Raw genomic sequence first — 24,951 nt, forward strand, 5'->3', positions numbered from 1 at the left:
TAATTTCTGCTGTACAGGAAAGTGATTCGGTTATACATATATATATATATACTTTTCACATTCTTTTCCATTATGGTTTAGCACAGGATATTGATTATAGTTCCATGTGCTATACAGTAGGACCTTGTTGTTTATCCATTCTATATATAATAGTTTGCATCTGCTAATCCCAAACTCCCAGTCCTTCCCCCCCACCTGCCCCTTGGCAGCCACAAGTCTGTTATCTGTGTCTGTGAATCTCTTTCTGTTTCATAGATATATTCATTTGTGATGTATTTCAGATTTCACATGTAAGTGATATCACATGGTATTTGTGACTGACTTACTTTGCTAAGTATGATAATCTCTAGGGCCATTCATGTTGCTGAAAATGACATTGGTTTGTTCTTTTTTATGGCTGAGTAATATTCCATATCTTCTTTATCCATTCATCTGTCGAAGGACATTAGGTTGCTTCCATGTTTTGGCTATTGTAAATAGTGCTGCTATGAACATAGAGGTGCATGTATCTTTTCAAATTATAGTTTTGTCTGGGTATATGCCCAGGAATGGTATTGCTGGGTCATATGGTATTCTATTTTTAGTTTTTTGAGGAACCTCCATACTGTTTTTCATAGCAGCTGCACTAATTTACATTCCCGCCAACAGTGTAGGAGGGTTCCCTTTTCTCCATCCCCTCTCCAGCATTTATTATTTGTAGACTTTTTAGTGATGCCCATTCTGATCGGTGTGAGGTGGTACCTCATTGTAGTTTATATTTGCATTTCTCTAATAATTAGCAATGATGAGCATCTTTTCATGTGCCTATTGGCCATCTGTATGTCTTCTTTGGAGAAATGTCTATTTAGGTCTTAAATAGAAGGTGGCCCAAGACTCAGTCTCGGTATTGCTTTGTGTTTTGTTGCATTTATGACTTTTCATGGAGGTATTTATTTTTCATTCTAATCAAATTTAGCCTTTATTACACAAACAATATTGTGGCAGTGATCTCATCACCTCCAGAAGGCCCTCATGCTATTTGAAAGTGTGGGAGGGGAAGGTGGTATTGAGAACTGAGGGGATGCAGCAATTTGGAAATTTTTTTCTGAATCCGAACCTTTCCTTTCAGTTTTCCTTTTCCCCTCTGTGTTAGATTTTATATTCTGTTTCCTGCCCACGTCAGAAGTTGGGGATGGGAATTGAAGCCTCTTACATGGGGGTTGGTAATGGTCCTGTCACCGACTTTTCTTCTTTCCTATCAACTTCTTCCTCTTCACAATAATGTGGCCTGTTTAATGGATTGGACGAAGTTTAGCTCATTGTGAGGCTAAATAGTGCCTCACCCTTTTCTTTAAATGCTCAGATCATACCGTCCAATTAAACCAGTTGAAACATAGTGGGAAGCAAGGGGGAGAAATGGGGTAAGTTAACGTACTACAGAGAGGACGTAAGGACCTCACCTGTATCCTGGGGTTCACAATGCCAATACGTCCCCTTTCTCTTTACTGCATTGGCCTTCCCCACGGATGTGGCTGAAAGGACCAGAGTTGAAGTGCAGGCAAGAGGTCCACAGACTGAAGGTGCCCTGGGCCAATGACACACACTTGCTTTATCATAAAAACTCAGGGGCAAACATACCTGGTCAACAGTAGCAGCTTGGCAATTAGCCAGATGAACAGCTGGCTTATTTCTATTTTATTTGTGTTTCTTGGGCAGAGGACACGTGGGGCCAGAATAGGGTGTCTCCAGTGGCTAGCCAAATTAAGGCCTCATGTATATTAAGTGCTCATATATATTTAGTGCCTCTGTAAAGTCAGTACCTCATAAGTCTCATGCATATCTAGTGCATAACAAACATTCAGTAACCAGGTGGCTCATGGATGGTAGGTATCTTTTGCTCCTTTCACCCCTTCCTATCTATGTTTACCACACACATATTCTACTTACCACTTATTTATACTTAACATAACTTAAGATATTTCTATTATTGATTAGAAATAATAGAAATATATTTATATTATTATTTGTAAGTTGTCACAAACTTATTCACCTTTAGTAATTGAAATAAATATTCTCTAAAAGCAAAAGCTCATTACAACTTGATTGCACAGAGCTCATTTTTAAATGGGCTATCTTATTTAGGCCTGATGATGAAAATTCTTCTCTTACTTGATTTTTGGGCCTCCCCCATTTGTCATCCCCCACCCAGGCTCTCTCCTTCTGCCGTCTGACTCTGGAAATCTCAATGAACACAGCTCCTGGACTAGCCTTTTTGAGCATGACTCTTACTGTGGACTTGTACATGGTACTGGTAATAAAACCAGCAGGATTAGATGCTGCAGCATCTAATGGTGGTCCATGCAGCAGCGTGAACCACCACTGCCCTGACCTCCTGGTTAACACACATTCAGGGAGGAGGAAACATGCCATACAGCAGAATGCTGCTAATGCATAATGTGTTTTTATATCCTCAGGGCTGATTTGACCTTACACCATTTGGAAAAAAGAGGGAATGAGGCCTATTACTTTTTTATGGACAGATGAGGACTTGTTTAAAAGTTCTGATTTGAGGAAGGTTCAAGGAAGTTGTATCAGATGTGCATTTAATTTATGCAGGTTCATCTAAACTTGCTTATAGAAAAAAGGGTGGGACGGGAACTTACGACTCATTGTTAGATGGGATTGTGAACCTGCTTTTTCCTCTGTCGATCCCAGTGGGCTGATGGTGATTCTAGAACTTGATGGGGGCTTTTTGTGCTGCATTGCCCCTAAAAACAAGCAACAGCTTCGTCTGGGGCTAAACTGAAGGTGTATGTACAATATTTGTTATAGCAGTCAAGTAGGAACTATTGAGTGTGGTTTATTGAGAGAAGGGCTGTCAGGCATCATCAGATATCTTCCTAAGGGGTTTCCAAGATTATTATTTTTACTATGTGGGCTATTTTTTCAACTTTTTATTATGAAAACTTTTAAATATATGGAAAGTTGAAAGATAAGTGCAATGAACACCCACCATCTAGAATCAACAATTAATTGCTAACATTTTGCTTTACCTGTTTACCTATCTCTAGCTGTTTATACAATTTGGCTTTATTTTACTAAATCATTTCAAAGTAAGACAATCACGACACTTCACTTCTAAATACTTCAGTATGTATGTCTTAAGAATAAGGACATTTTCCTACATTATCAAGCCTAATAAAGTTACTATTAATTCCCCAACATGCAGTCTATATTCCTATTTCCCCAATTATCTTTTTTTTTTTTAGATTTTTTTTTGATGTGAACCATTTTAAAAGTCCTTATTGAATTTGTTACAGTATTGCTTCTGTTTTATGTTTTGGTTTTTTGGCCCCAAGGCATGTGGGATCTTAGCTCCCCGACCAGGGATTGAACCCACACTCCCTGCGTTGGAAGGCGAACTCTTAACCACTGAACCGTCAGGGAAGTCCCCCTAATTATCTTTTATAGTTGGTTTCCCCCAAAACCATTCAAGGACCATGCATTGCATCTGGTTGGATTTTTTGGTTGTTTTTATCCAATTGAGGATGACGGTTTCATTTTGTTACTGTGTTTTTTAGTCCTTTTAAATCCTTGAATAATCCCCTCATCTCTCCTTTCTTTCTTTCTTTCTTTTTTTAGTATTTATTTATTTGGTTGCACCAGGTCTTAGCTGTGGCAGGTGGGCTCCTTACTTGTGGCTCTCCGGCTCCTTAGTTGTGGCATGCGAACTCTTAGTTGCAGCATGCATGTGGGATCTAGTTCCCTGGCCAGGGATCGAACCCGGGCCCCCTGCATTGGGAGCTCGGAGTCTTAACCACTGCGCCACCAGGGAAGCCCCTCTTTTTTTTTTTTTTTTTTTTTTTTTAATGACACTGACTTTTTGAAAAGACCAGACCAACTGCTTGTGGAATGGGTCTCACATTTTTAGTTTATCTGATTGCTTACCTATGATGTCATTTAACTTGCCCCTTTGTCCTTTATATTTCTTATAAATTGGTAATTTAGATCTAAAGACTTGGTTTGTTTCAAGTTAAGCACTTTGGGGCAGGAAAACATCCTAAGGGAATCCAGGTACTTGCGTCTCATTAAGAGGCACATGCGTTGGTTTTTTGTTATTAATGGTGCTAACTTGCTACACAGGGTAGATGCTGATGACAGCCCATTCCAGTGAGGAATGACTCCACTGTAAATTCCTTGGTGGTTATTTTAAACAGAGCTCTTGGCAAAAAGCAGGTACTTGCTCCCATTACCTCAAGAAAAGTGCTGTTTAATAACAGAATTACAGCTGCAGAAACCCAGGATTTCTCTCTGTGGGTCAGTTTCATTCTTTCTCTCTCTGCTTTTACCTTTCTGATATTCAGGTCCTGCTCCCAGTGTCTTCTCCTTGTATGTGCCATTGTTGGGCTTGTCACGATGCCAGCTCTGATCCAACCTGACATGTCTTTCAGCAGCTCTTTCTCTCAAAGCTCGTGGAATAGTCTCAGTTGTTTGCCCTATCCCCAAATCCCTAAGAAAACCCTGATTGCTTCAGATCCTCTTTCTTTTGTTGGGCTTCACAGGTGGTGGGCAGGCTTCTGGCCAGCTCCTAGAGGGGCTTCCCTCCCCCTTGGTCCAGTCTTCTTTGGCCAGAGAGTCAGGGTCAAAGGGACCCACCAGCTTGGGCAAGTAAGTAAACCTACTGAAACTCAGATTTCCCCATCTGAAAAATGTATCTAACTCATGGGGTTCTTATGAGAATTAAATTAAATAATTCATGTTAAGTATTTAGCACTGGGTCTGTGACATAGTAGGTGCCCAGTAAATACTTTAGCCCCTTGCTACAGCTACTGTTATATTATACCCACTCAGCAGGAGCTGTGGACAACATTGGGGAAAGTGGGACACATTTCCTGGAAAGAGAATGTGGGAAAGATACCCCAAACCATTTCCAGTATAGTAGAAAAGGTTTCCATTTATCTAATGCTTTTCCATGTTCTAGGGTGATCAATTTAGGCCCTGGGTTATAAGAGACTGAGTCTAGACCATTTGCTCTTGCATATATGTGCCATTAAGTAAAAAAACTTACCTGATATATATGGGAATATGTACCAATTTGGAGAAAGAAAGAAAATTTCTTGTGTAAAAAGCTATTGAATGAATTTTATTTTTTAAATAAATTATTTTATTTATTTATTTTTGGCAGCGCTGGGTCTTCGTTGCTGCACGCGGGCTTTCTCTAGTTGCGGTGAGCAGGGGCTACTCTTTGTTGCGGTGCACGGACTTCTAATTGCGGTGGCTTCTCTTGTTGCAGAGTATAGGCTCTAGGTGCACGGGCTTCAGTAGTTGTGGCTCATGGGCTCTAGAGCTCAGGCTCAGTAGTTGTGGCGCATGGGCTTAGTTGCTCTGCAGCATGTGGGATCTTCTCGGACCAGGGCTCAAACCCGTGTCCCCTGCATTGGCAGGTGGATTCTTAACCACTGCACCACTAGGGAAGCCCTAAATGAATTTTAAATGTAATCTGGATTTATTCCTGAACATTCTAATGTATTCTTTCTGATAAGTGTGACTTACGGTAATTCAAACCTTATGTATCTTGTGAAGTTTGGCAGTGGATTCAGTTCTGAATTTACTTTGCTCGTGTCTCTCTGTACTGGGCATCTCTCCGTATGGTCACAGACTGGTACATCATACTGGTTGTTCTTGGCTTCTTAACTACAGCACCTTAGTTGCCCAATGAAAACATCCAACAAATGACTACATTCTTTTCATGTTTGTGGTTTTGCTTGCATTCTTGTATGTGAGAAAAATTAACATTGTATTTGAAGATTATTCTGATACTGAGGGAACATTTGAAATCATTGACCTCAGCAGGTCAGTCTAAGAATGGGAAAATTTTTAAGGTTTTTCAGCTGCAGAATTAATCAGCCTTTTTTTTTTTTTTTTTTTTTGCTGTACGCGGGCCTCTCACCGTTGTGGCCTCTCCCGTTGTGGAGCACAGGCTCCGGATGCGCAGGCTCAGCAGCCATGGCTCATGGGCCCAGCCGCTCCGCGGCATGTGGGATCTTCCCGGACCGGGGCACGAACCCGTGTCCCCTGCATCGGGAGGTGGACTCTCAACCACTGCACCACCAGGGAAGCCCTAATCAGCCTTTTTTAAAGTGATAACTTTAAATGCTTGTGAGGGTGCAGTAGGACTGATGCTCTCACCAATGTTCAGTGGCATTGTTACTTGATCATCTTTCTGGAAAGCTATTTGTGTCAAGAATCATAAATGCATTTATGACTATTGATCTAATAATTTCACTTCTAGGAATTTATCCTCAAGAAGTTATCAGAGCTGTGGATTAAGATTTATGCACAAAAATGTTTAGTGCAGCAGTCATTATAATGACAGAAAAAATGGAAAAAGTCTAAATGTCCAATTATGTGGAACCGTTGGTATAAATTGTGTTTTATCCATATGAGTGCATATTATCCAGCCATAAGGGGCTGTCAAGGAAGAGTGTTAATTCGGGGAAAATGTTTATTGTTATGACTTTAAAAGCAGGAAACAAAATTGTATGTACAGTAATGATCCTGCTATGAAAAAATTCATTTAAAGGACTGAAAGAAAATATAGCAAAATATTAAAATGATTTCCTCTCTGTAAGTGAGGTTATAAGTGGCTCATGGGGGTTATAAGTGGCTCATGAGGTTATAAGTGCCTTCATTTTATTTTGACTTTCCCAAATTTCTACAGGGTGTGTACATAATTTTTATAGTTGAAGAGTAGAAAAACTGAGGTGAGAAGACAAATATTTGAACTGTAATTTTGAAGTGGAGTTTTAGGTTTTAAGGTTTAAGAATAAAAATCATCCATAACAGGCAGCAGGAATAAATCTGAGTCAGAAATTCAATGAATTGGCCAAAATCCCATGGTTCCTTAAGATGGAATTTTTAAATATGGCATCTGTTTGTGGAGGAGTTTCAAATGTGAGAACTTGGTAAAGGTGAACTTGGAGGAATTTTGTCTTCTTTCTGTAACGACAACTAAAAAAAATCCATAAATCTTGTATATGTGAGAGAGGGGAGGAAAGCACCTTAATAAGAATGAATACTGCGTACTCAGCCAAGAGAGTAATCACAGTCCTAAAACAATCATCCCCAAGAGTTAATATTCCAAAGAATTAATAGGTAACTCAGTTTCATCTTCCTGAATTGGGGCACATTATTTTTATGGGTTCCGGATGATAGCTTGAGACAATACTGTGGAATATCACTTTGGGAAAATTAGAGAAAAATACCTAATGTGGCATCCTGTGTGTTCCTCCTCTTGGGTTTAATTTACTTTTGAAACTCTGAGGACTCTCAATTGCAAACTTGGCTTAGGAATTTCGGGGTCAAAAAGATACTTGTCTTTTAAAAAATACCCTCCACTCCAAAGTATGTTTCCCACTGTGAAATTTTTGTAATGAAAATCAAACTTGTTTTTCTTGGAGCAGATCTTTGCCAGGCATCGATAAGTTTATCGCCAAATTCCAAAACTTCTCAAGGAAGGAAAAAGCTTGAGTTTGAGACTAGAATGGTCTTTTCAAGTCTATGGAATTGGTACAAGACAAGATTTGCTGTTCTTGAAACATAATAAAGCTTCCTGCTGCCTATTCTTATAGTCTTGATGTCATGTCTTTTTTCCTTCTTTTAAAAATATACTCATCTCATTATCCAGAGTGACTAAGAGGCCCTGCATATGTGCCACTAGCTTGTCCTCAGTTTGCTCTTCCTTTTCTCCCAACACCCATTGCTCAGGAAATGGCTTTTCCATCTTGTTTTATTAGTCATTCTGACGTGGTCCATCAAAGGCTCCCTCCCTGGAGCCTACCTAGTCCTTGAATATCATCTCTCTACTTTAATAAATGTCCATTTCTCTTCCCTTGTCCACAGGCATTTTTTGTTTCTATTTTAGGGTTTGGGTTTAAAGTCTAATGTTCCTTCTTATATCTTATGTGTAATTTTATGTTATTTAATGATATCAAACTTCTTTAATATGTTATACCCAACTCAAAGGACAAATGCCCAAAAGTGCAGGGGACAAGAATAGAAAAGAAAAATCCTTACTGTGAGGCAAGAAACAGACAATACAAGTCAGTTGATTTAGTTTTAGTGGTCCAAAAATCTATGTCTACATGTGTGTTTGTGGAAGAAACACAGAGTTGGTTTTCTGGGTGTTCTCCACTCAGCTGCCTTCTACTTCTTACACTTGACACTTGGTTTTATTTCTAGAAGAACTCAATTTCAGAAGTCTCTGGTTTAGCAATAGGAGGAGATAACATTTTCACCGGTTGTTAGTTGTGTTTATTTAAACAAACCCATGCAAGTATTGTTGCTTACAGTCACTGGGCTCAATTCTGCTGGCCTGGCAGGGTTTATGTTGGCAAACGGTGAGGAGATGCTATCAGCAATTCACTGTGTACTGTTTGCATAACGGGATAAGGCACCCAGCTCCAGGCAGTTAAAAAAAAAAATGTATTGAATTAGTTGGATGATTTTATTAAGGTGACTGTCTGGTTGGGAGCGTGCAACCTGTGACTGAGGAGGTAGTGCTCAAGTTCTTAAGAGGGCCCCAGCCACAGCTGGTGGGCTAGGTAAGCAGTTTGCTCAGCCTCTAGAACACAGCTGCACCTGCAGTGGGCTGGCCACCCCAAGAAGCATCAGTGATGAGAGTGCTGGTGAAGGCATGATGCTTAACTGTGCTGTCCTTTGAACCTCAGAGGACCCAGGGCTATTCCAGAAACTTGGGCCAAGGGAAGATCTGCTGGATTTTCCTCAGTTAATAGCGTTCAACAAGGTTTTCCTGCCAAAAGAGTCATCCTATTAACTGTCAGTGAAACTTGGAAACAAGAACTTTAAAGGTACACTGTGCTTGAGTTTACTTCTTTGCTCTTAGAATGAAGACACCACTTGACATCATGACCGTAGAGACATAGGAAATATGATTTTTTTTCGGTCTGCTTCAGCCACGAGCACGTCTCCTAGCAAAGGTTCTTAACGTGTGGTCCATGAGGCAGTAACAGCAACAGCACCTGAGAGCTTGTTAGAAATGCAGAATCTCGAGCCCCACCCCAGACCTGAATCAGAATCTGCATTTTATCAAGATGCCCAGGTGATTTATGAGCACATTAAAGTTTGAGAAACACTCTAGTTTTAGGGGGGTTTTTTGTTTGTCTTTTTGGCTGTGTTTGGTCTTTGTTGCTGCACGCAGGCCTTCTCTAGCTGCAGTGAGTGGGGGCTACCCTTCGTTGCGGTGCGTGGGCTTCTCATTGCGGTGGCTTCTCTTGTTTTGGAGCATGGGCTCTAGGGTGCGTGGGCTCAGTAGTTGTGGCTCGTGGGCTCTAGAGCACAGGCTCAGTAGTTGTGGTGCACGGGCTTAGTTGCTCCGCGACGTGGGATCTTCCCAGACCAGGGGTCGAGCCTGTGTCCCTTGCATTGGTAGGTGGATTCTTAACCACTGCGCCACCAGGGAAGTCCAACACTAGTTTTTAGGGCAATCTTGCAGATACCGTCAACTCAGTAGAGGTTCCATGTGAAAATCTTCAGTCAGGATCTGAGGTGATGGAAATTGACATGTGGTTTGTCCTCTTTCCCTAGTAAAAGAAAGTAGGGCTATGGTGAATCCAGTTAACAAGTACTCAGGACTCTAGACACTTGGAGCCAAAATTAGTACAAATGCCTCTGTGGTTCAGGTATAGTAAAAGAGGCTGCAGGCAGGGTTGAGAATTCTGGTATCCTCCACTCCCGCTCTTCCCACTATACCCTCCTTCCCCACTCGGGAGCACCCAAATCAGAGCATTCTTTGCTCATAGAAAGGTCCTCTGGGAACTCTTTCTCCAATGCAGAGGTTGTATTTTTTTCTCACAGTGCGAACATAGTAAGGCTTTTGCTCATCTTGTGGATGTCCTGTGGTGGCAAAGCCACCACACCCTGACAAGTGACTCGTAGGCAAGACAACAACTTGTGATAAAGGAGGGAAGGGTGTCCATTACACCTCAAACTGAGGCCCATGTGTTATGTACTGAGTTTCCTGCCTTTAATTATTTACCGGTCTTGCCCAGCGTGTCCACTGTCCTGCCTGCTGTTTTCTTTGTTCTGTGACAGAGGAATTTGATCTCTCTGGGGTTTAGATCCCGCTCAACCCTGACCATTTCTCGGCATGGTTTTCCTCAGGTGGCAGGTCACTGGGAGCAGAGGCATATTTTCCAAACTCCCCCTGTGTCTCAGTTCCTTTAGTATGTCTTCATTTCGAGGAAGATGTGGAGAGAGGCTAAGCTGATTATAGGGCCCAAATGACACCCTGAGCACACTTCAGATTTGGAACGCAAATTGTTGTCTGTAGTAATTACAGTTTGTGCCACGGCCCTGCTTGGCCCCTGTGGTCATCATCTTGGTGCAGAGTAAGTAGCTTTGTGCATAATGAGGGGGAGAGGGACACGTGAAGGACATTAGGGGGTGTTTTCAAAGCCTGTCTCCAAGCCTAAGTGGGAGTAGGACAGACCCAGATGTGTGGTGGGATGCTGCCATTGACAAGCTCTGTGACCATGGGCTAGGAACTCAGTCTCCCTGAGCCTCATCGTCCTCCAGGCCTTGTCTCATAGCATTGCCATGGTGATGAAATGGCGATGATGTGATGGGACACTCAACAAGGTGCTTGGTGCATAATAGGTGTTTAACAACGGGGAGTTTCACTGCCTTAGCAGGTGCCATAAGGGTAAGGATCTGCAATGGAAAATACACACTCTTCTTTTTTATTTATTTGTTTGTTTGTTTGTTTGTTTATTTAGGCTGCATTGGGTCTTCATTGCTGCTCACGGGGTTTTTCTAGTTGCGGCGAGCGGGGGCTGCTCTTCATTGCGGTGCGCAGGCTTCTTATTGCTGTGGCTTCTCTTGTTGCAGAGCATGCGCTCTAGACACGTGGGTTTCAGTAGTTGCAGCACATGGGCTCAGTAGTTGTGACTCCCAGGCTCTAGAGCGCAGGCTCAGTAGTTGTGGCGCACTGGCTTAGTTGCTCCTCGGCATGTGGAATCTTCCTGGACCAGGGATTGAACCCGTGTCCCCTGCATTGGCAGGCGGATTCTTAGGTGCTGTGCCACCAGGGAAGTCCCCCACACCCTTCTTAAAGAGTAATTTCTGTGCACACATTAGTTACCCCTCTCATCCTGCAGAGGAGCTGTGGTGTATCCTTCTCATGCTTCACAAGTGTGCAGAATTGAGGGCTGGCTAAGAGTGCTGGCTCAAGTCAGAGTTCCTGTGTGTCAGTCTAGCTGTGTGTTCTTCGGTGATTTGATTAACATCTCTGAGCCGTGGGTTTTCTCATTTGTAAAATGGGCATCATAATTGTATGATTCACAGGTTGTTGGGAAGGTTGTCTGTGAAAAATGCACATAAATTTGAGCACCACAAACTCTAAGGTGATACTATTGTTATCATCCCCTTTGCAGAGATGAAGAGCTCAAGGTTTTAAGGGCTAAGTGACTTTCCCAAGCCTGCAACTCCTATGTGGGAAATCCTAGCCTCTGACCCAGCAGATTGGCTCTAGATTCCACATTAGTGTCACTGTCACTTTACCTGAAGGGGGTCAAAAGTCACTGTACAAGCATTGCCCAGGCACCTGCTGCTGGGGCTCTCCCCTCAGACCCCTCATTTTTGTTGACAGATTCTTTCTTAAGTTAAAGCAGATCATAACAAAATAATTATATTACTATATTAGGTAATGTTACTCGTAACATTATGTGATATTTAAAAATAAAGTTTTATTGGGCTTCCCTGGTGGCGCAGTGGTTGAGAGTCCGCCTGCCGATGCAGGGGACACGGGTTCGTGCCCCGGTCCGGGAAGATCCCACATGCCGTGGAGCGGTTGGGCCCGTGAGCCATGGCCGCTGAGCCTGCGCTTCCGGAGCCTGTGCTCCGCAACGGGAAAGGCCACAACAGTGGGAGGCCCACATACCGCAAAAAATAAATAAATAAATAAATAAATAAAGTTTTATTTATAATACATAATTATATACTATAAGAAATATTATATATATTAAATAAAGATAGCAGCAACAGCTATTTGCATAGATTTGCATTCCTACTGAAAATGTCCTAGCCATTGTCAGCACTTATAATTGCTTTTTGCTGTCCCACATAGGAGCTTATTGTCCATGATTTGAATGCAAATTTCATTGTTTATCGTACAGAGCCTCCAAAAACTGCTATGGTTACTTATCGTGTGCCAGGCACTAAGTGACTTACTTGATCCTCACAGTGACCTGTGGTGGGTGCTCTTATTATCCTCATTTAACAGATGATGAAACTGAGGCACAGAGAAGTTAAGGAAATTGCCAGAGGCCACACAGTAAGCAATAGCACTGGGATTTGAATCCAGGTTGTTTGGCTCAGAATTCCTATTCCTAATCCTTGTGCTAAACCGCCTTCATTGATTTCCAGCCTACTTTCCAGATGCTATGCCCTTGCCATCTTGGCTGGCCTCGGTGCTCCCAGACCTTCTCGGCTGCAAACTTAGCATACCATTTCCTAGGGCCTGTTACTATGTGCTGGTCTCACCTGGCCTCAGAGGGTCTTTCTGGGGACTCCTACCACATTCCCCAGATGCTCATTCAACACAGGAAGCCCTTTGTGCCTCAACCTCATACATTCTTTTAAAAAAATTAAAGTCAGCCTTTCATTTTAATGATGACACAACCCAGAGGTGAGGTTCTTGTTATCACACTGGGGGAATCTGGGCAGAAGTGGTTGGAGTTGTAAAGTCAAGTAGCAGGGGAGTTCCATCTTTTCTCCATAAATTACAGTTGTGAGAGCTCTGTGTGATTTCACATTTCAGGAGGGGATGGCTATGCTTCCCACTCCTGTTGGAAGGGCAAATTTAGCTCACTTCTCATTCAGCAAAGAGGTGGAGTCACGAAGCATAGAAATGGAATTTAGTTGTTGTTGTTGTTACAATTCCTGGCTTTTAGCTCATGTATTTATGCATGTGTGCTAGCAAAGAGGGTACCAGAACATCTCACCAGTGCTATATAGCCACGGCCACTGTTTTCGAGAAAAAGAATTTTTATCTGATCATGTCTGTTCTTGCCAAAAAACTTGCTCTGGTGCCCCATTTTCTACAGGATAGAGTTGGCATTCCTGCCTTGGTTCCAACCTTCTCATCTCCTGGTCTTCCCACCCTGTCCCTTCCACAGGCCCTTTGAACATCTCCCCACTTCCTGGATGAGCCATGCTGTCTGTCCCCACTTCTCTCCTTTGCTCTGGCCCTCCTCCCCTCAGCCTGGCAATTCTTACACATTGCCAACCACCTGTTCGAATGGCACTTTTACTCAGGGGAGACATGCGAATTGTCCCTGGTGCTTCCTCTGTGTTCCCAGTGCTCCAGGACTATGGAATGCAGCAGGGTGAGCAGCAAACATTGTTTGTATGCTGACAGTTTGAGCACAGAGTGGGGCACTTCTCTGTTGAATGAAGGACCCCCTCACCCTGTTCACACACACCTGGCTACATTTCTTCCCTGAGGAGGGTCCCTGGAGAGTAGATAGAACACCTGGTGGAAGATCTGGAACATGTGGCTGTGGCCTCCATGAGAGCTGGGCTAGTCCTGTGGCTCCAGAGCCTGCACTGTTGTCGAGGCTCATTACGTTGTGGTCAGACAGCTTCTTGAATGAGCCTTGTGGTAATGAGCCCACACTGCAGGTCTGGGTTCAGATTCCTATTCCATCCCTGCCATGCTTGAACAATTCCTTAACCCCTCTGAGCCTGCTTCCTTATCTGTAAGCAAGGGTTAATAAAAGTACCCATCTCATAGGGTGATCATAGAAGTAAATGAGTTTAGCCTAGTGTCTGGCATGTAACAAGCTTCCAATCAATGATGGTTGCTATTGTTATTAATAATGAAATAAATTAATCACAGGTTGTGTGCTACAAAGGAAACTAACAGGGTATTGTGATAAAAGATAAGATGGTGGGGTGTGCGGTGTGGTCCTTTAGACAGTCTGGTCATTGAAGGCTTCCTGTAAACTGTGACTGAACTATGAAAACGATGCTGCTGCAATGTAAAGAGCTGGAGGAAACAGTTTTCTGGAGAGCAAGTGCAAAGGCCCTGAGGCAGAAAAGAGCCTGATGAGGAACAGAAAGTATGACCAGAGCTTAGGACGAGAGAGGAGAGTAGGTCCAGGAGGGAGATAGGGACAAATTGATGCAGGGAAAAAAAAAAAAAAATTGATGCAGGGACTTGCAGGCTGAGGGACAGTGTTTGGATTGAATTTGAGGTGTGAAATAATATATTCAGTCCTTATGCTCAGAATCATTCTTTGGGATTGGTTTCTGGACTACTCCAGCTTTAGCCCACCCTGTGTTTTGTGTACATGAACTAACCCCTAGCAATAAAACCCAGTTGTGATGGATTTAAGCAGAAAATGAATTTATTAAAAGGTACAGGAAGTTCGGTGAATTTGGAAAGGATCAGGGAATCAAGAACAACCCAAATTATACTACCAAACATTTCCTACAAGGATACTGTTGCTGCCACTGCTGGGCAGGTGTAGATATCATGGTTTGCACCTCCAACACTGGTTACAGGACACAGCTACTCGATCTGCCTTCACTGCTACCTCTGCGAGCTGCCACCACCCTCACCAGAATAGAGTCTGCAGTATCCCTTCTGCTTTCTTTGCCAGTTTCTCATGCCAGGTCTGCGGTGGGAGTATCTCATTGCCTGAGCCTCACTCATGCTCTCATTCCCTAGCTGCAAGGGAAGCTGGGAAAGCAAATGTGTGGCACCCTCATCTCCTCTGGTAGAATGTGGGCTCTGGTTCGTGAGTTGGGGCTTCCCTAAACCTAGGGAGGGGGTTGAGCTGCACAGCATCCAGAGGGTGATAAATGTCCCTCACAGAGACATGTGGAGTTAGTGACTCATGGAATCATTTGGCCTCAGCAATGTACATCTAACAGGCAGCGGCACTTTAAGTAAGACTTGATTGCTTTTCTCTTAGACAGTTATTTTTCAAAAAAATAGTGCCAAATTTGGAAGCAACTATTTCTCAATCTGATGAGAGTCTAGGGGCCATTTTTTAAAATTAGTTTAGTTTGTGCAGGTGTGTGGGGTAACATGTTTCCCCCATGTTTATCACAGATTTGCATTCCTGTTGGAAATGCCCTAGCCATTGTCAGTGCTTATAATTGCTTCTTGTTATGACCACGTGGGGCTTATTGTCCAAGATTTTGCTGCAGAGTTTATTGTTTATCTTATATTGTCTCCAGGAAGCTGCATGTGGAAATCTCAGGAAGTCTGATTTAAAGGAACAGCCTCCAGGGCAGAACCCTAACTGGGAGGAGGCACTGAGCTTCCGACCAGAATCAACTTCCCTCGGGTGGGAGCTGGAAAGAAGCATTTTCTGAGTATCTCCCTCTTGCTTTGCTGGTTTCCAGTGTTTTGGTGATTCCTTTCTGATTCTGATTTAAGGGGAAAAGTAACAATATTTATTCTCCAAATACACATGGATATACACCAAACAAAATAAAACAAAAAAACACTTTCACTGTTGTGTAAGCAGAATGGATGCTGAGTCATGGGTGCATACATGCTTTTTAATCTTTTGGTGTTTTCTTGGAGGTATTTTCATAGAAGCCTTAAACTTTTTAAATGGACACAAGGATTTCAAGGAACTCAGCATTATAACATCTAAAAAATAAATAGGACTTGAGTTTTAGCCACCTGCCCATTTTTCCCCCTGTTGAAAGGAAGAGGGAAAAATGAGAAATTGCAAATTTCCTTGCCTTTTTCTTATTAGATGCCTGGTTGATGACTCTCATTCAAATCAGGGTAAAAATCAAGCTATTTCAGATTTGGTAACAAATTTTCAACTTGCTCAGAGGAAGATTTGAACCAGTGTCCATAATTGCACCAAAAAACTTCCTTTTCTGCATGAAAAATAAAAGTAAAGAAATTATTACTAAGCTTTTGTCTTTCAAAAAAAACACTGTATTATGAAAATTTTTTAACTTATACAAAAATAGAAAGAATAGTATAATGATCCCCAATGTTCCCAACATCTTTTGTTTTGCTTTTAAACACAAGTACGTATCAGTTAGATTCCTGTCTTCCTCGTGAGGGATAATGGAATCATTATTCCTGTTTTACAGATGAGGAAACTAAGGGTCAAGGAAGTTAACAAGTGACTTACTAGGTCATTCAACTAGTAAATGGCAGAGCCACAAATCACAGCGCTCCCGTATTAATTTACTGTTCATTATTCCAGCCAGCCAGTTGTTCCCAGAAATTATCCCTAAGGAGATATCTGGAGTCAAAAATAATGGTAAGGAACTTTTTATTAAGAATGATTTCTGCTTTTGCTGTATATTTTTAACTCAGAAATTCAGTTTGTCAGGACTTGTTCTTTGATGTAAGCAAATTACTTTAAAAAATCCTGAGTAGTGTTAGGAATACCACCCCCCCCTCATTTTCAGATTTTCCACTTCTAACTAATTTTGACAGTATAATGCCAAAGAGCAAGTCTAATTTCCAAGGAAGGAAGCTCTTTGGTTGATAGATATCAGCTAATCAGTTTTTAAACCTTTCTTTTTCCTACGAATTGGTTAGAGGTCAGCAACCTGCTGGAGTTTCACTTTTAACTGCCAGTTTAACGAAGAGGACTTGACAGTCCTTTGAAAAAAGCTGTATTCAAGGTATTCATGTTTCTAAGAAATTGAGTGAGCTTCTTGCAAGCGCCCCAGTCTGCTCCATGCAGAAGTTCTTCAGGCTTCCTTGCTCATGTTCAGAAAGGAGGTGGAACCCCAGAGACCAGGCTGGTGGCTGTTTCACAGGGCACATCAGAAGATGGCTCTCCTTATTTTTCATTCGCTTTTAAAAATAGTTGTCTATGTATTGGTTGCCAAAACCATGTGAGGAATGTGATTATAAAAGTTCAGATTTGTTTAGAGAAAAAAAATAGTTCAAGCTATTGCTCGTAACAAAACCAGCAAGATAAGCACTCAAGATTAGCCATGATTAGCAATTTGTTGAGACCTCCACGTTCAAGCTTCATTTATTTTTAGTTCTTGTGTTGAAACTATAGATGAAAACTTTTCTATTTATTCATTCTTGACCTTGGGCAGCCAGGTCTGCTCCCACATTCTCATCATTTTGTAATCTTGTTGAGCTGGGATATTAAGCAGGGCTCTAGAAAAGCATCAGCATTTTCAAATGGTCGAAGTCTCTTGAGTTAAACCACCTTGCATCCAGCTGGCCTGGTGTGAGGTCTGGACACTGCCCCCTCCCCACCGCCATGTCTATGGTTTACGATGAGGGAGGGGGACAGGGTAGCTGTTCAAGTTTTGCTTGGATTAACCACACTTCCAGCACCGAGGAGTAGATATGAAGTTATGCAGTAAAATTGTGTGACCGTGAGTAAACTCCCAGGCTCTAAATTACTTTGAAGTTCTCTTTATTTCTCACTGGCTTGCCATGCATTATGCCTTCTTGCTAACCTAGTAACACCAAAGAGTATTACTGTACCTCCCCTCTCTACCACAGTATAAATTTTGTTTCTTCTTAGTCTTAATCTGAATTTCACAACAGCCTCACAAACTAAGAGCTGTGATGTAACACTTTTCTAATGTTGGAAACTTGGTTAAATCAAGGGGCACTATACTATTTTAATTTGGTCACTGCTTCCATTTCATTTTACTGAGATTGTTTCACCACCTATTTTTCAATTCAGTTTGTGGAATTATTTTATTTTTTTATAAATTTATTTGTTTATTATTTTTGGTTGCATTGGGTCTTTGTTGCTGCACGTGGGCTTTCTCTAATTGTGGCAAGTGGGGGCTACTCTTCATTGCAGTGTGTGGGCTTCTCATTGTAGTGGTTTCTCTTGTTGCGGAGCATGGGCTCTAGGCACGCGGGCTCTAGAGCGCAGGCTCAGTAGTTGTGGCGCACGGGCTTAGTTGCTCCGCGGCATGTAGGATCTTCCAGACCAGGGCTCGAACTTGTGTCCCCTGCATTGGCAAGCAGACTCTTAACCACTGCGCCACCAGGGAAGTCCCTGTGGAATTATTTTAAAATGTAATGCATCAAATGAAATATGGTCAAATACCCTGAAATTCCCAGACAGCTTCTGAGCTTTTGTGAAATCTATGGCTTCTTGGGTGCAAATAGGAAAGAAATTGAATAAAATAAGCCAGAATAAAATTTTAAATGGAAAGAACCACCATTAGTCACGAATTTTAATGAAGAAATAATTCTGCTGAAATGTCACTGTTTTGTTTTACGTGAATGAATTTATCACAGCCCTAATGAATATGTTTCTTACAATATTTTTGGTGAGAAAACTGCTTGAAACTTCTCAGTAGAACATGCCATAAGGTATATAGACTAACAACATAGGAAACACACCACTTCGAGTTCCAGTGACACAAGGAAGCATGGGGTGGAATCTTAATGAGGCCCCTATTTTGGCACTAGTCTCTTTAGAGTTCAGTAAGAAGTTGTCACCACTATGGTTATTTCACCAGGTGTGGGAGAACAGGGGCCGTTTTTGCATACCCATAGGTGCCTTATAGGTAGTTTCCCATTTATAAATATATAATGATTCAGGTTCACACATATAAAGAAAAGTATCACACCCTGAGAACCTACACCCCCAGAATTTCATAGTTTTTTTTTTCTTTTTAACATCTCACTCTAATCTATGTAGAATTTATTTTGACTGAGTGTGAAGTAGAGCTTTAAAATGAAGCTTTTCTGTCTAAAAAATGAATTGTCCCGTTTGTTAGTAATCCTTCTCTCCTCCAGTAGTAGTTTGCCGTCAACATTCACTGTATGTCAAATTCTTGAATATACCAGGGCAGGTTTCAGGCAGTCTGTTCTGGGGGCTGTATGCATATAACAGGAGCTCTGAGGTCCCCTCCTGACCCTGGCTCCCCTCCCGACCCTGCCAACTCTAGGCCTTCTTGGGCAGGCTTACACCACCTGTTTGAGTCTTAGTTTTTAAAAAATCTGTACAGTAGAGATAATAGTAAGGCCTACATCAGGAGAGTTTTGAAGGTAAAATAAAAAAATATGTGGTAAGTTCTCATATTAAAATATCAGAAATCACGGGCCTCCCTGGTGGCGCAGTGGTTGAGAGTCCGCCTGCCGATGCAGGGGATACGGGTTCGTGCCCCGGTCTGGGAGGATCCCATATGCCGCGGAGCGGCTGGGCCCGTGAGCCATGGCCGCTGGGCCTGCGCATCCGGAGCCTGTGCTCCGCAACGGGAGAGGCCACAACAGTGAGAGGCCCGCGTACCGCAAAAAGAAAAAAAGAAAAAAAAAAAAAAATCAGAAATCTGCAGTCACCATTTATGGTTTCAGGAATTGTGGCTTTAGGATGTTTTAACATCTGTGCACAGGTGCACTTTCATCATGAGTTATATTGTCAGGAATGAGCAACTGAGAGGTGACATTTCAAGTGCATCTCTTATGTTTGCTGAATGTCCACAGGGCAGGAGCTAATGAACTGAGGAACTTCCATACTGTGGCGTGCTCTGCAGAGGGGTCCAAGATGTGGATAATGTGGAAAGATGATGTTAAGTGAAGAAAGCAAGTGCTGGAATAATGTTATCATTCCATTTTGACAAATATAAATTTTAAAAAAATAAAACGTGACAAAACAAACTTATGTGTGTTTAGACAGCAGGAAATGTCTAAAGGATCACCACCAGAGGTTGCAAACTGGTGGCCCTCGGGTCAAATCTGCCAGCAACTGTGTTTTGATTGGCCTGTACAGCATTTTTAAAAATGATGAATTAGTTGCCAGCATTTAAAAACTGGGAGATTTTATGTAAAACCCGGAATTTCCAGCTTCTCTTGAACAATTGGAATGTCTGTTCACTTTGGCCATGAGTCCCTTGGGACCCCAGTAAGCTGGAACTTTCCCAAGGCAAACACTCTCAGTGGTGCCCATTGCCTGCCAGGCCTCTTCTTTCATGTACCTTCCCACCTAGCCCTGAGAGCATTTAGGTTTGTGACCCCTCATCTACCTCTGTCTTTGACACGGGTGCCTCTGGCAAATGGGATGGCAATAGGGAAGAAAGTGGGGCCTTTGGGAAGATTCGCTTTTTACACTATATACTTCTGTATGGTTTGAATGTAGTATAATGACACTATGTCACTTTTAAAATTTAAAAATCAGTAGAAAAACATGTTCAAATACTCGACAGTATCATAGATGCCACATCGAGAAAACCCACATCCCGTTCCTGTATAAGCTCTCATTATAACGCTCAAAATGAACTTGAGCCCTGCAGGGCAGGAACCTCTCATTATGGAAATGTTCCTCCGAGGTGCCTTCTGCATGGCTGATTTCATTACTGGAGCTCTTGCTTCTGGTCAAAGCAGGGGCATCAGAGGGAAGGGCCGCGCCCCGTTCTTTCCTTCCCTTTTGCAGGCTGTGCCCTTTATCTCCGGCCAGGGCGTCTGCTGGTCCTCCCGCCCTTCCTCCCTCCTCCACGGCTACCTGCCCTGGAGCCCACTCAAGTTTCACCTCTTCCATGAAGTGCTGTGAAGTGCTGCAGCCCACAGGTTTCAGTTCTTCTTTCTCATTCACAGTCAGCAGCCGGAAGTTAGGCTTAATCATTCTAGGATTATTTTACGTGAATGTGCCCTTCCTCCCCAAGGAAAGAAAGAAACTCTAGTGCTCCGTGGTCATCTCACGTTTCCTTTGGGTCTTCATTGGAGTGGATCCTGGCCTTGGCAGCTGGGGCTCTGCAGAGGGGCTGTTGGAAAATCCTCCAGGAGAGGAGTGCCTGGGCCAATGGGGGATTGACATCCTAGGTCCTCAGAGGATTGACATTCTTCATTAGCTGAGCTACTACCAAAGCTGGTTAATCTTAGGTTGTTTACAGGCCTGTATGAATCAGGACCTTTTCTATGCAGGAGGCTAGAGCAAGAAGCCTTTTTTAGGAACACCTCCCCTTCCCCCGAGTAGCACCACTTACCCCAGGCTGCTTTGTGGGGAGTCTGGCTTTGGAAAATAGGGAATCCCAAGGACAAGCTGAAGCCCACCTTTTGTGGACACCACTGTTTGACTTTTACACATCACTGAGTGTTTCCTGGGTGCCTGACCTGGTAGGCACCACATATAGGCCTTGAGGTAACCCAGATGCTTGCCTGAAAGGCTTGAGCCTTTTCACAGAGATTTCACTTCCTTCTTTCTCCAGACAGATGGGACCCCTGTCACGCTCTTTGAAGCAAGACCCAAGCCCGTCAGAGCAGTACTTTCAAAGCATTTGCCTTTCTTCCAGAGCACCCTATGGTTCTGCACCCCACTGCTGTTGCCCTTGCCAGTTCTTCTGCCTAGAACACCCCTCAGAATTCTGCCCATGTGTCTCTTGCTCTGAGAAGCCTTCCCAGACTTTGTCCCCATAAAACAGTTCATTTGCCAGGCTCAGTTATTTCTTGGCTCCCTCAACACTTTTTGCAAATTCCTGGCAGCATTTATTTTGTTCTCCGGTCATCTTTGGTTCATCTTTGTACTACCAGAGCCTGGTGCATCCTTCCGTAGTGCTCTTTTGTAATGCACTCTTCAGAGGCCATATGTTAGGGCCCACGCTGCTGGCCTGAGAGTGGGGAGAGCCTTTCTTATAAGCTCTAAAGTCAACTCTTGGATTGAAGCTTGTTGTTCAAATGAACCCTCTCTCTTTGCTGAGCCTCCCACTTTACTCAGGGCTGAGACAGGCAAAGGCTCTTAAAAATCTGTGCATTTGTAAGAATGCCTTGGGAAATCCTGGGCTAAATCTTTGCAGCTAAAAGTTGCAATTAGAAAGATTTTTGCCAACAAAATACTATCCCATTAGAGAACTAAAAAATAAAAATCAAGAATTGAAAGCTACACTGGAGTTATGTATGTCTCCTTGGGTTTGAGCCCCTCTGCCCCTGTGCAGGGAGGGTGAGGGTGTTGATTTGTTGTAGGGAGGGGTTGAACAGGCATAGTTTTCATCTGAAACCTTGTAGTTCACGTGAGACACTCTATCTCACCCAATAAGTCTGAGCTTTGTAAAAGGCAGGGGACCAGGGCAAGGTGTTCATTCGTGAGATCCCCAGTTCATAAAATGAGAAATGTCAGCCACTAGTTGTTTCCATCTTAACTCTGAGAAGAGCAGTAAGGCCCTTTGTTATTCACATTAAAAGCTGAAAAGGAGGTTTCCAGAAGCAGTTATTTTGAATGGGCTCTGAAGAGAAAATTTGCCTAAGAAAAAAAGAAATGAACGGTTGAGTGGGGTGTTTACTGTCACTCTCATTTGTAGAGTTGCTATGAAATTGGGATTCAGTGTAGGCTCTGTATGCCGGGCAGGGCCCTGGCTCTTGGGTGAAGTTCAAGTGGACTCTTGATTCCTCTTTGATCATACAAAGTTCTCCTCCCAGTGTCCCTTCTCTATCCATTTCACCCCAATGTTTGGGTCTACAAAGCATGATATCCTGGCAGTGAACACTTTAGAGCTGCCAGAATGCCAAGCATGGCTGTAGGTGGGGACCCAGTAAGCATTGTTTGTTTCTTACAGGCTGGGGATTGTCAGCCAGAAACTGAATTTCTGGTGTGCCTTTGAATGCCAGAGGCAGAGTGCTCTGAAAAAGCAGCAACAGCAGCCGGCAAGGAAACCGCCGGAGGTGGGGAGCTCTGGGCTGGTGTGGTTCTCAGCTTCTGACAATGTAACTTATGGCCCCCTGTCACTTCCTGTCAGGCAGCCCAAGTAGTGGGGAGGAGTTCCTTGAGGGAAACCATGCTCTGCTCTGCTCAGAGAATCCCGTCCGAAGGGCTCTGCTGCAGTTAAGGGCTGGGGACTCCAGGTGGATGAGGTCGGAGCGCCCCATGGTGTGGTGTTGCTTCTTTGTTCATGCTCAGGTAAGCTCCTTTGCAGCTGGACCAGGGCGATACCGGCTCCCAACTCCCACCCAATCCTGGCTGGACCATGCCAGGAGCTGAGGTGTGGGAGGATGCAGCTCTCTGCATCTCCCAAGAAAGTGAGCAGGGAGCCACCAAGAACACCTGGGATGAGGGAGGCACACTTCTGCCTCACAGTACTGTGAATCAGAAAAGAGCTGTGTGGTTGTGTTTAAGACCACAAATGGTTGTGCTTGGTGGAGATGGTGTGTTAAGTGGAGTGCCTAGCTGTCAGCGCTTCCTTTAGCATCTGTGATTGGAGGAGAGCAAGGGTAGGGGGACTTTCAGTCTTTGCTCCACGGTGCCAGTATTTTAATTTTTTTAAGAGACCTGTTTTTATTAAATGGGAAGGAAAAAGTATGTGTGTGTGTGTGTGTGTGTGTTTAAATAGCAAAGTGGATTTCCAAGACCTTTTCTTCTTTGGATTGGAAGATGGCTAAACTCAGTTTTGGAAGTTCATTCTTTGTGAAGCACCTTTTTTGTAGGTTTCCTTAACATTCTGGTGTTTTGAATGTGTTCATCATTGGGAAAATGAAGTCAGATAATATCAGGGGAGACTCAGACTCACTGGTTTTCTCATTAAAAGTATTGGTGCCTGTTTGGGTTATTTTGGAAGGAGCAGCTGGAAATGTTATGTTTCTATGGACTGAAGAATGATTAGGAGCCCTGAAGCTTACTCTCTCTCTCTGTCCCTTTTATTTGTTTGTTTGTTTGTTTGTGGATAGGTGTTAAAGCTTTGGATAAGCCAAAGTTATTTTTTAAAGAAAATACCCATTGCTTTTTCTGCTTCTTTCATCAGAATTATGTTTCTGAAACTGATGTTTGCAATACAAATTCCAACTCTTGTACATGGCCATTATAGACATCTTTTTATGTGATTTGAGTGGTTTCACTGTGTTTCTCCTTTCCCATCTCACTCACCTAGCTATTCGCTCACCTGATAAAGAATAATTTTTGATCAATTGAGATATGGAAATTGGCAACATTTTAAATGATTTACTACACTTCAGGGATAGTTAATGCAGCATTAATTAAAAATATTACAATAATAGCTGACGTTTATTAGATACTTTTCAAGTTACTTGCATTAGCTTATGAAAGTCTTACAACACTATAGGGGTTGGCTATTATTATTACCTCCACTTTGCAGATGGTAAAACTGGGATGCAGAGAGGATAAATACTTTGCCTATGGTCTCCTAGCTGGTTAGTAGTGGATCAGGCTTCAAGCTCAGGCAGAATGGAGCCAGAAATGACATTCATAGCCATAGCACACGTGATGAGTTTAATGACAGGGCCCTTCTTATATCTCCTATCAAGTGCAGCATCTTCAGTAACACTTTGCTTTCCAATCCTTTGACAAATCAGCTCATTTTGGTGGATGTTTGCTTCGGTCCAATTAGCGCCTACACAAGAGGCATCTAAGACAAGTCGCTGCCTTCTCTGGACTCAGTTTCCCACCTGTCAAATAGAGATGTCTCTAAACTCATTTTAAGTCTGATATGGGTCTAAGGTATGACTTTTTGACAAAAAGTCAAAAATAGTTCTCATATCCCTGTTGCAAAATCAAATGATTTAATAAGTGCTTTTACATACAAATTTCCCGAGGATATGGACTGGAACTCAAAATGTAATTGGCTGGCTGGCTGTTGACCTTTATTCTGCTCTTGAAAATATTATTGAATGAATTTTTATTTCTTGGGTCCGAGAGTCTCTAAAGAAAGGATCTGGGGGAGTTGAGTTCGGGTGTGGGAAAGGCAGTTGGTAGCTGGATGTGGAAGGAGAGAATGGGAAAGGAGAAACCCTTTAAAGTTCTCACAAATCCATCTTCTGAGATTTGATCAAGATAGCTCTGTATCTGTGGAGGAATGGCAGAGTGTAACAGTTAAGGGCATGGGTTTTAGAACCACATAGATGTAGATGTAGATTTGAGTCCCAGCTTTGCCTCTTACTAGCCATGCAGTCCCAGGCATGTTACCAAATCTCTCTGAATCTCCTTGTTAAATGGGGATAATAAATAGTGCCTACTGGGACTTCCCTGGTGATCT

The 24,951-nt window shown here is 42.8% G+C and overlaps 1 protein-coding gene across 3 annotated transcripts in view; it reads left to right on the forward strand.

The window, feature by feature from the left end:
* The window catches only part of ARHGEF3 (Rho guanine nucleotide exchange factor 3), a 322,788-nt gene that overhangs the window by 116,154 nt on the left and 181,683 nt on the right, over nt 1-24,951 (forward strand). Inside the window, exon 1 of one of the 3 annotated variants that reach the window (XM_082639212.1) lies at nt 16,234-16,301. The exons of 1 other annotated variant lie outside the window; for it this stretch is intronic. In XM_082639212.1, coding sequence (XP_082495338.1) covers nt 16,299-16,301 — 3 coding nt within the window. In that variant the 5' untranslated portion in view covers nt 16,234-16,298. Of the gene's footprint in view, nt 1-16,233; nt 16,302-22,770; nt 22,866-24,951 lie in introns of those variants that run through there. One more of the 3 variants, XM_082639209.1, reaches the window with a different exon arrangement.

This window comes from Mesoplodon mirus (genome assembly GCF_964341445.2).
Source record: "Mesoplodon mirus genome assembly, chromosome: 12".
NCBI classification, from domain to species: domain Eukaryota; kingdom Metazoa; phylum Chordata; class Mammalia; order Artiodactyla; family Ziphiidae; genus Mesoplodon; species Mesoplodon mirus.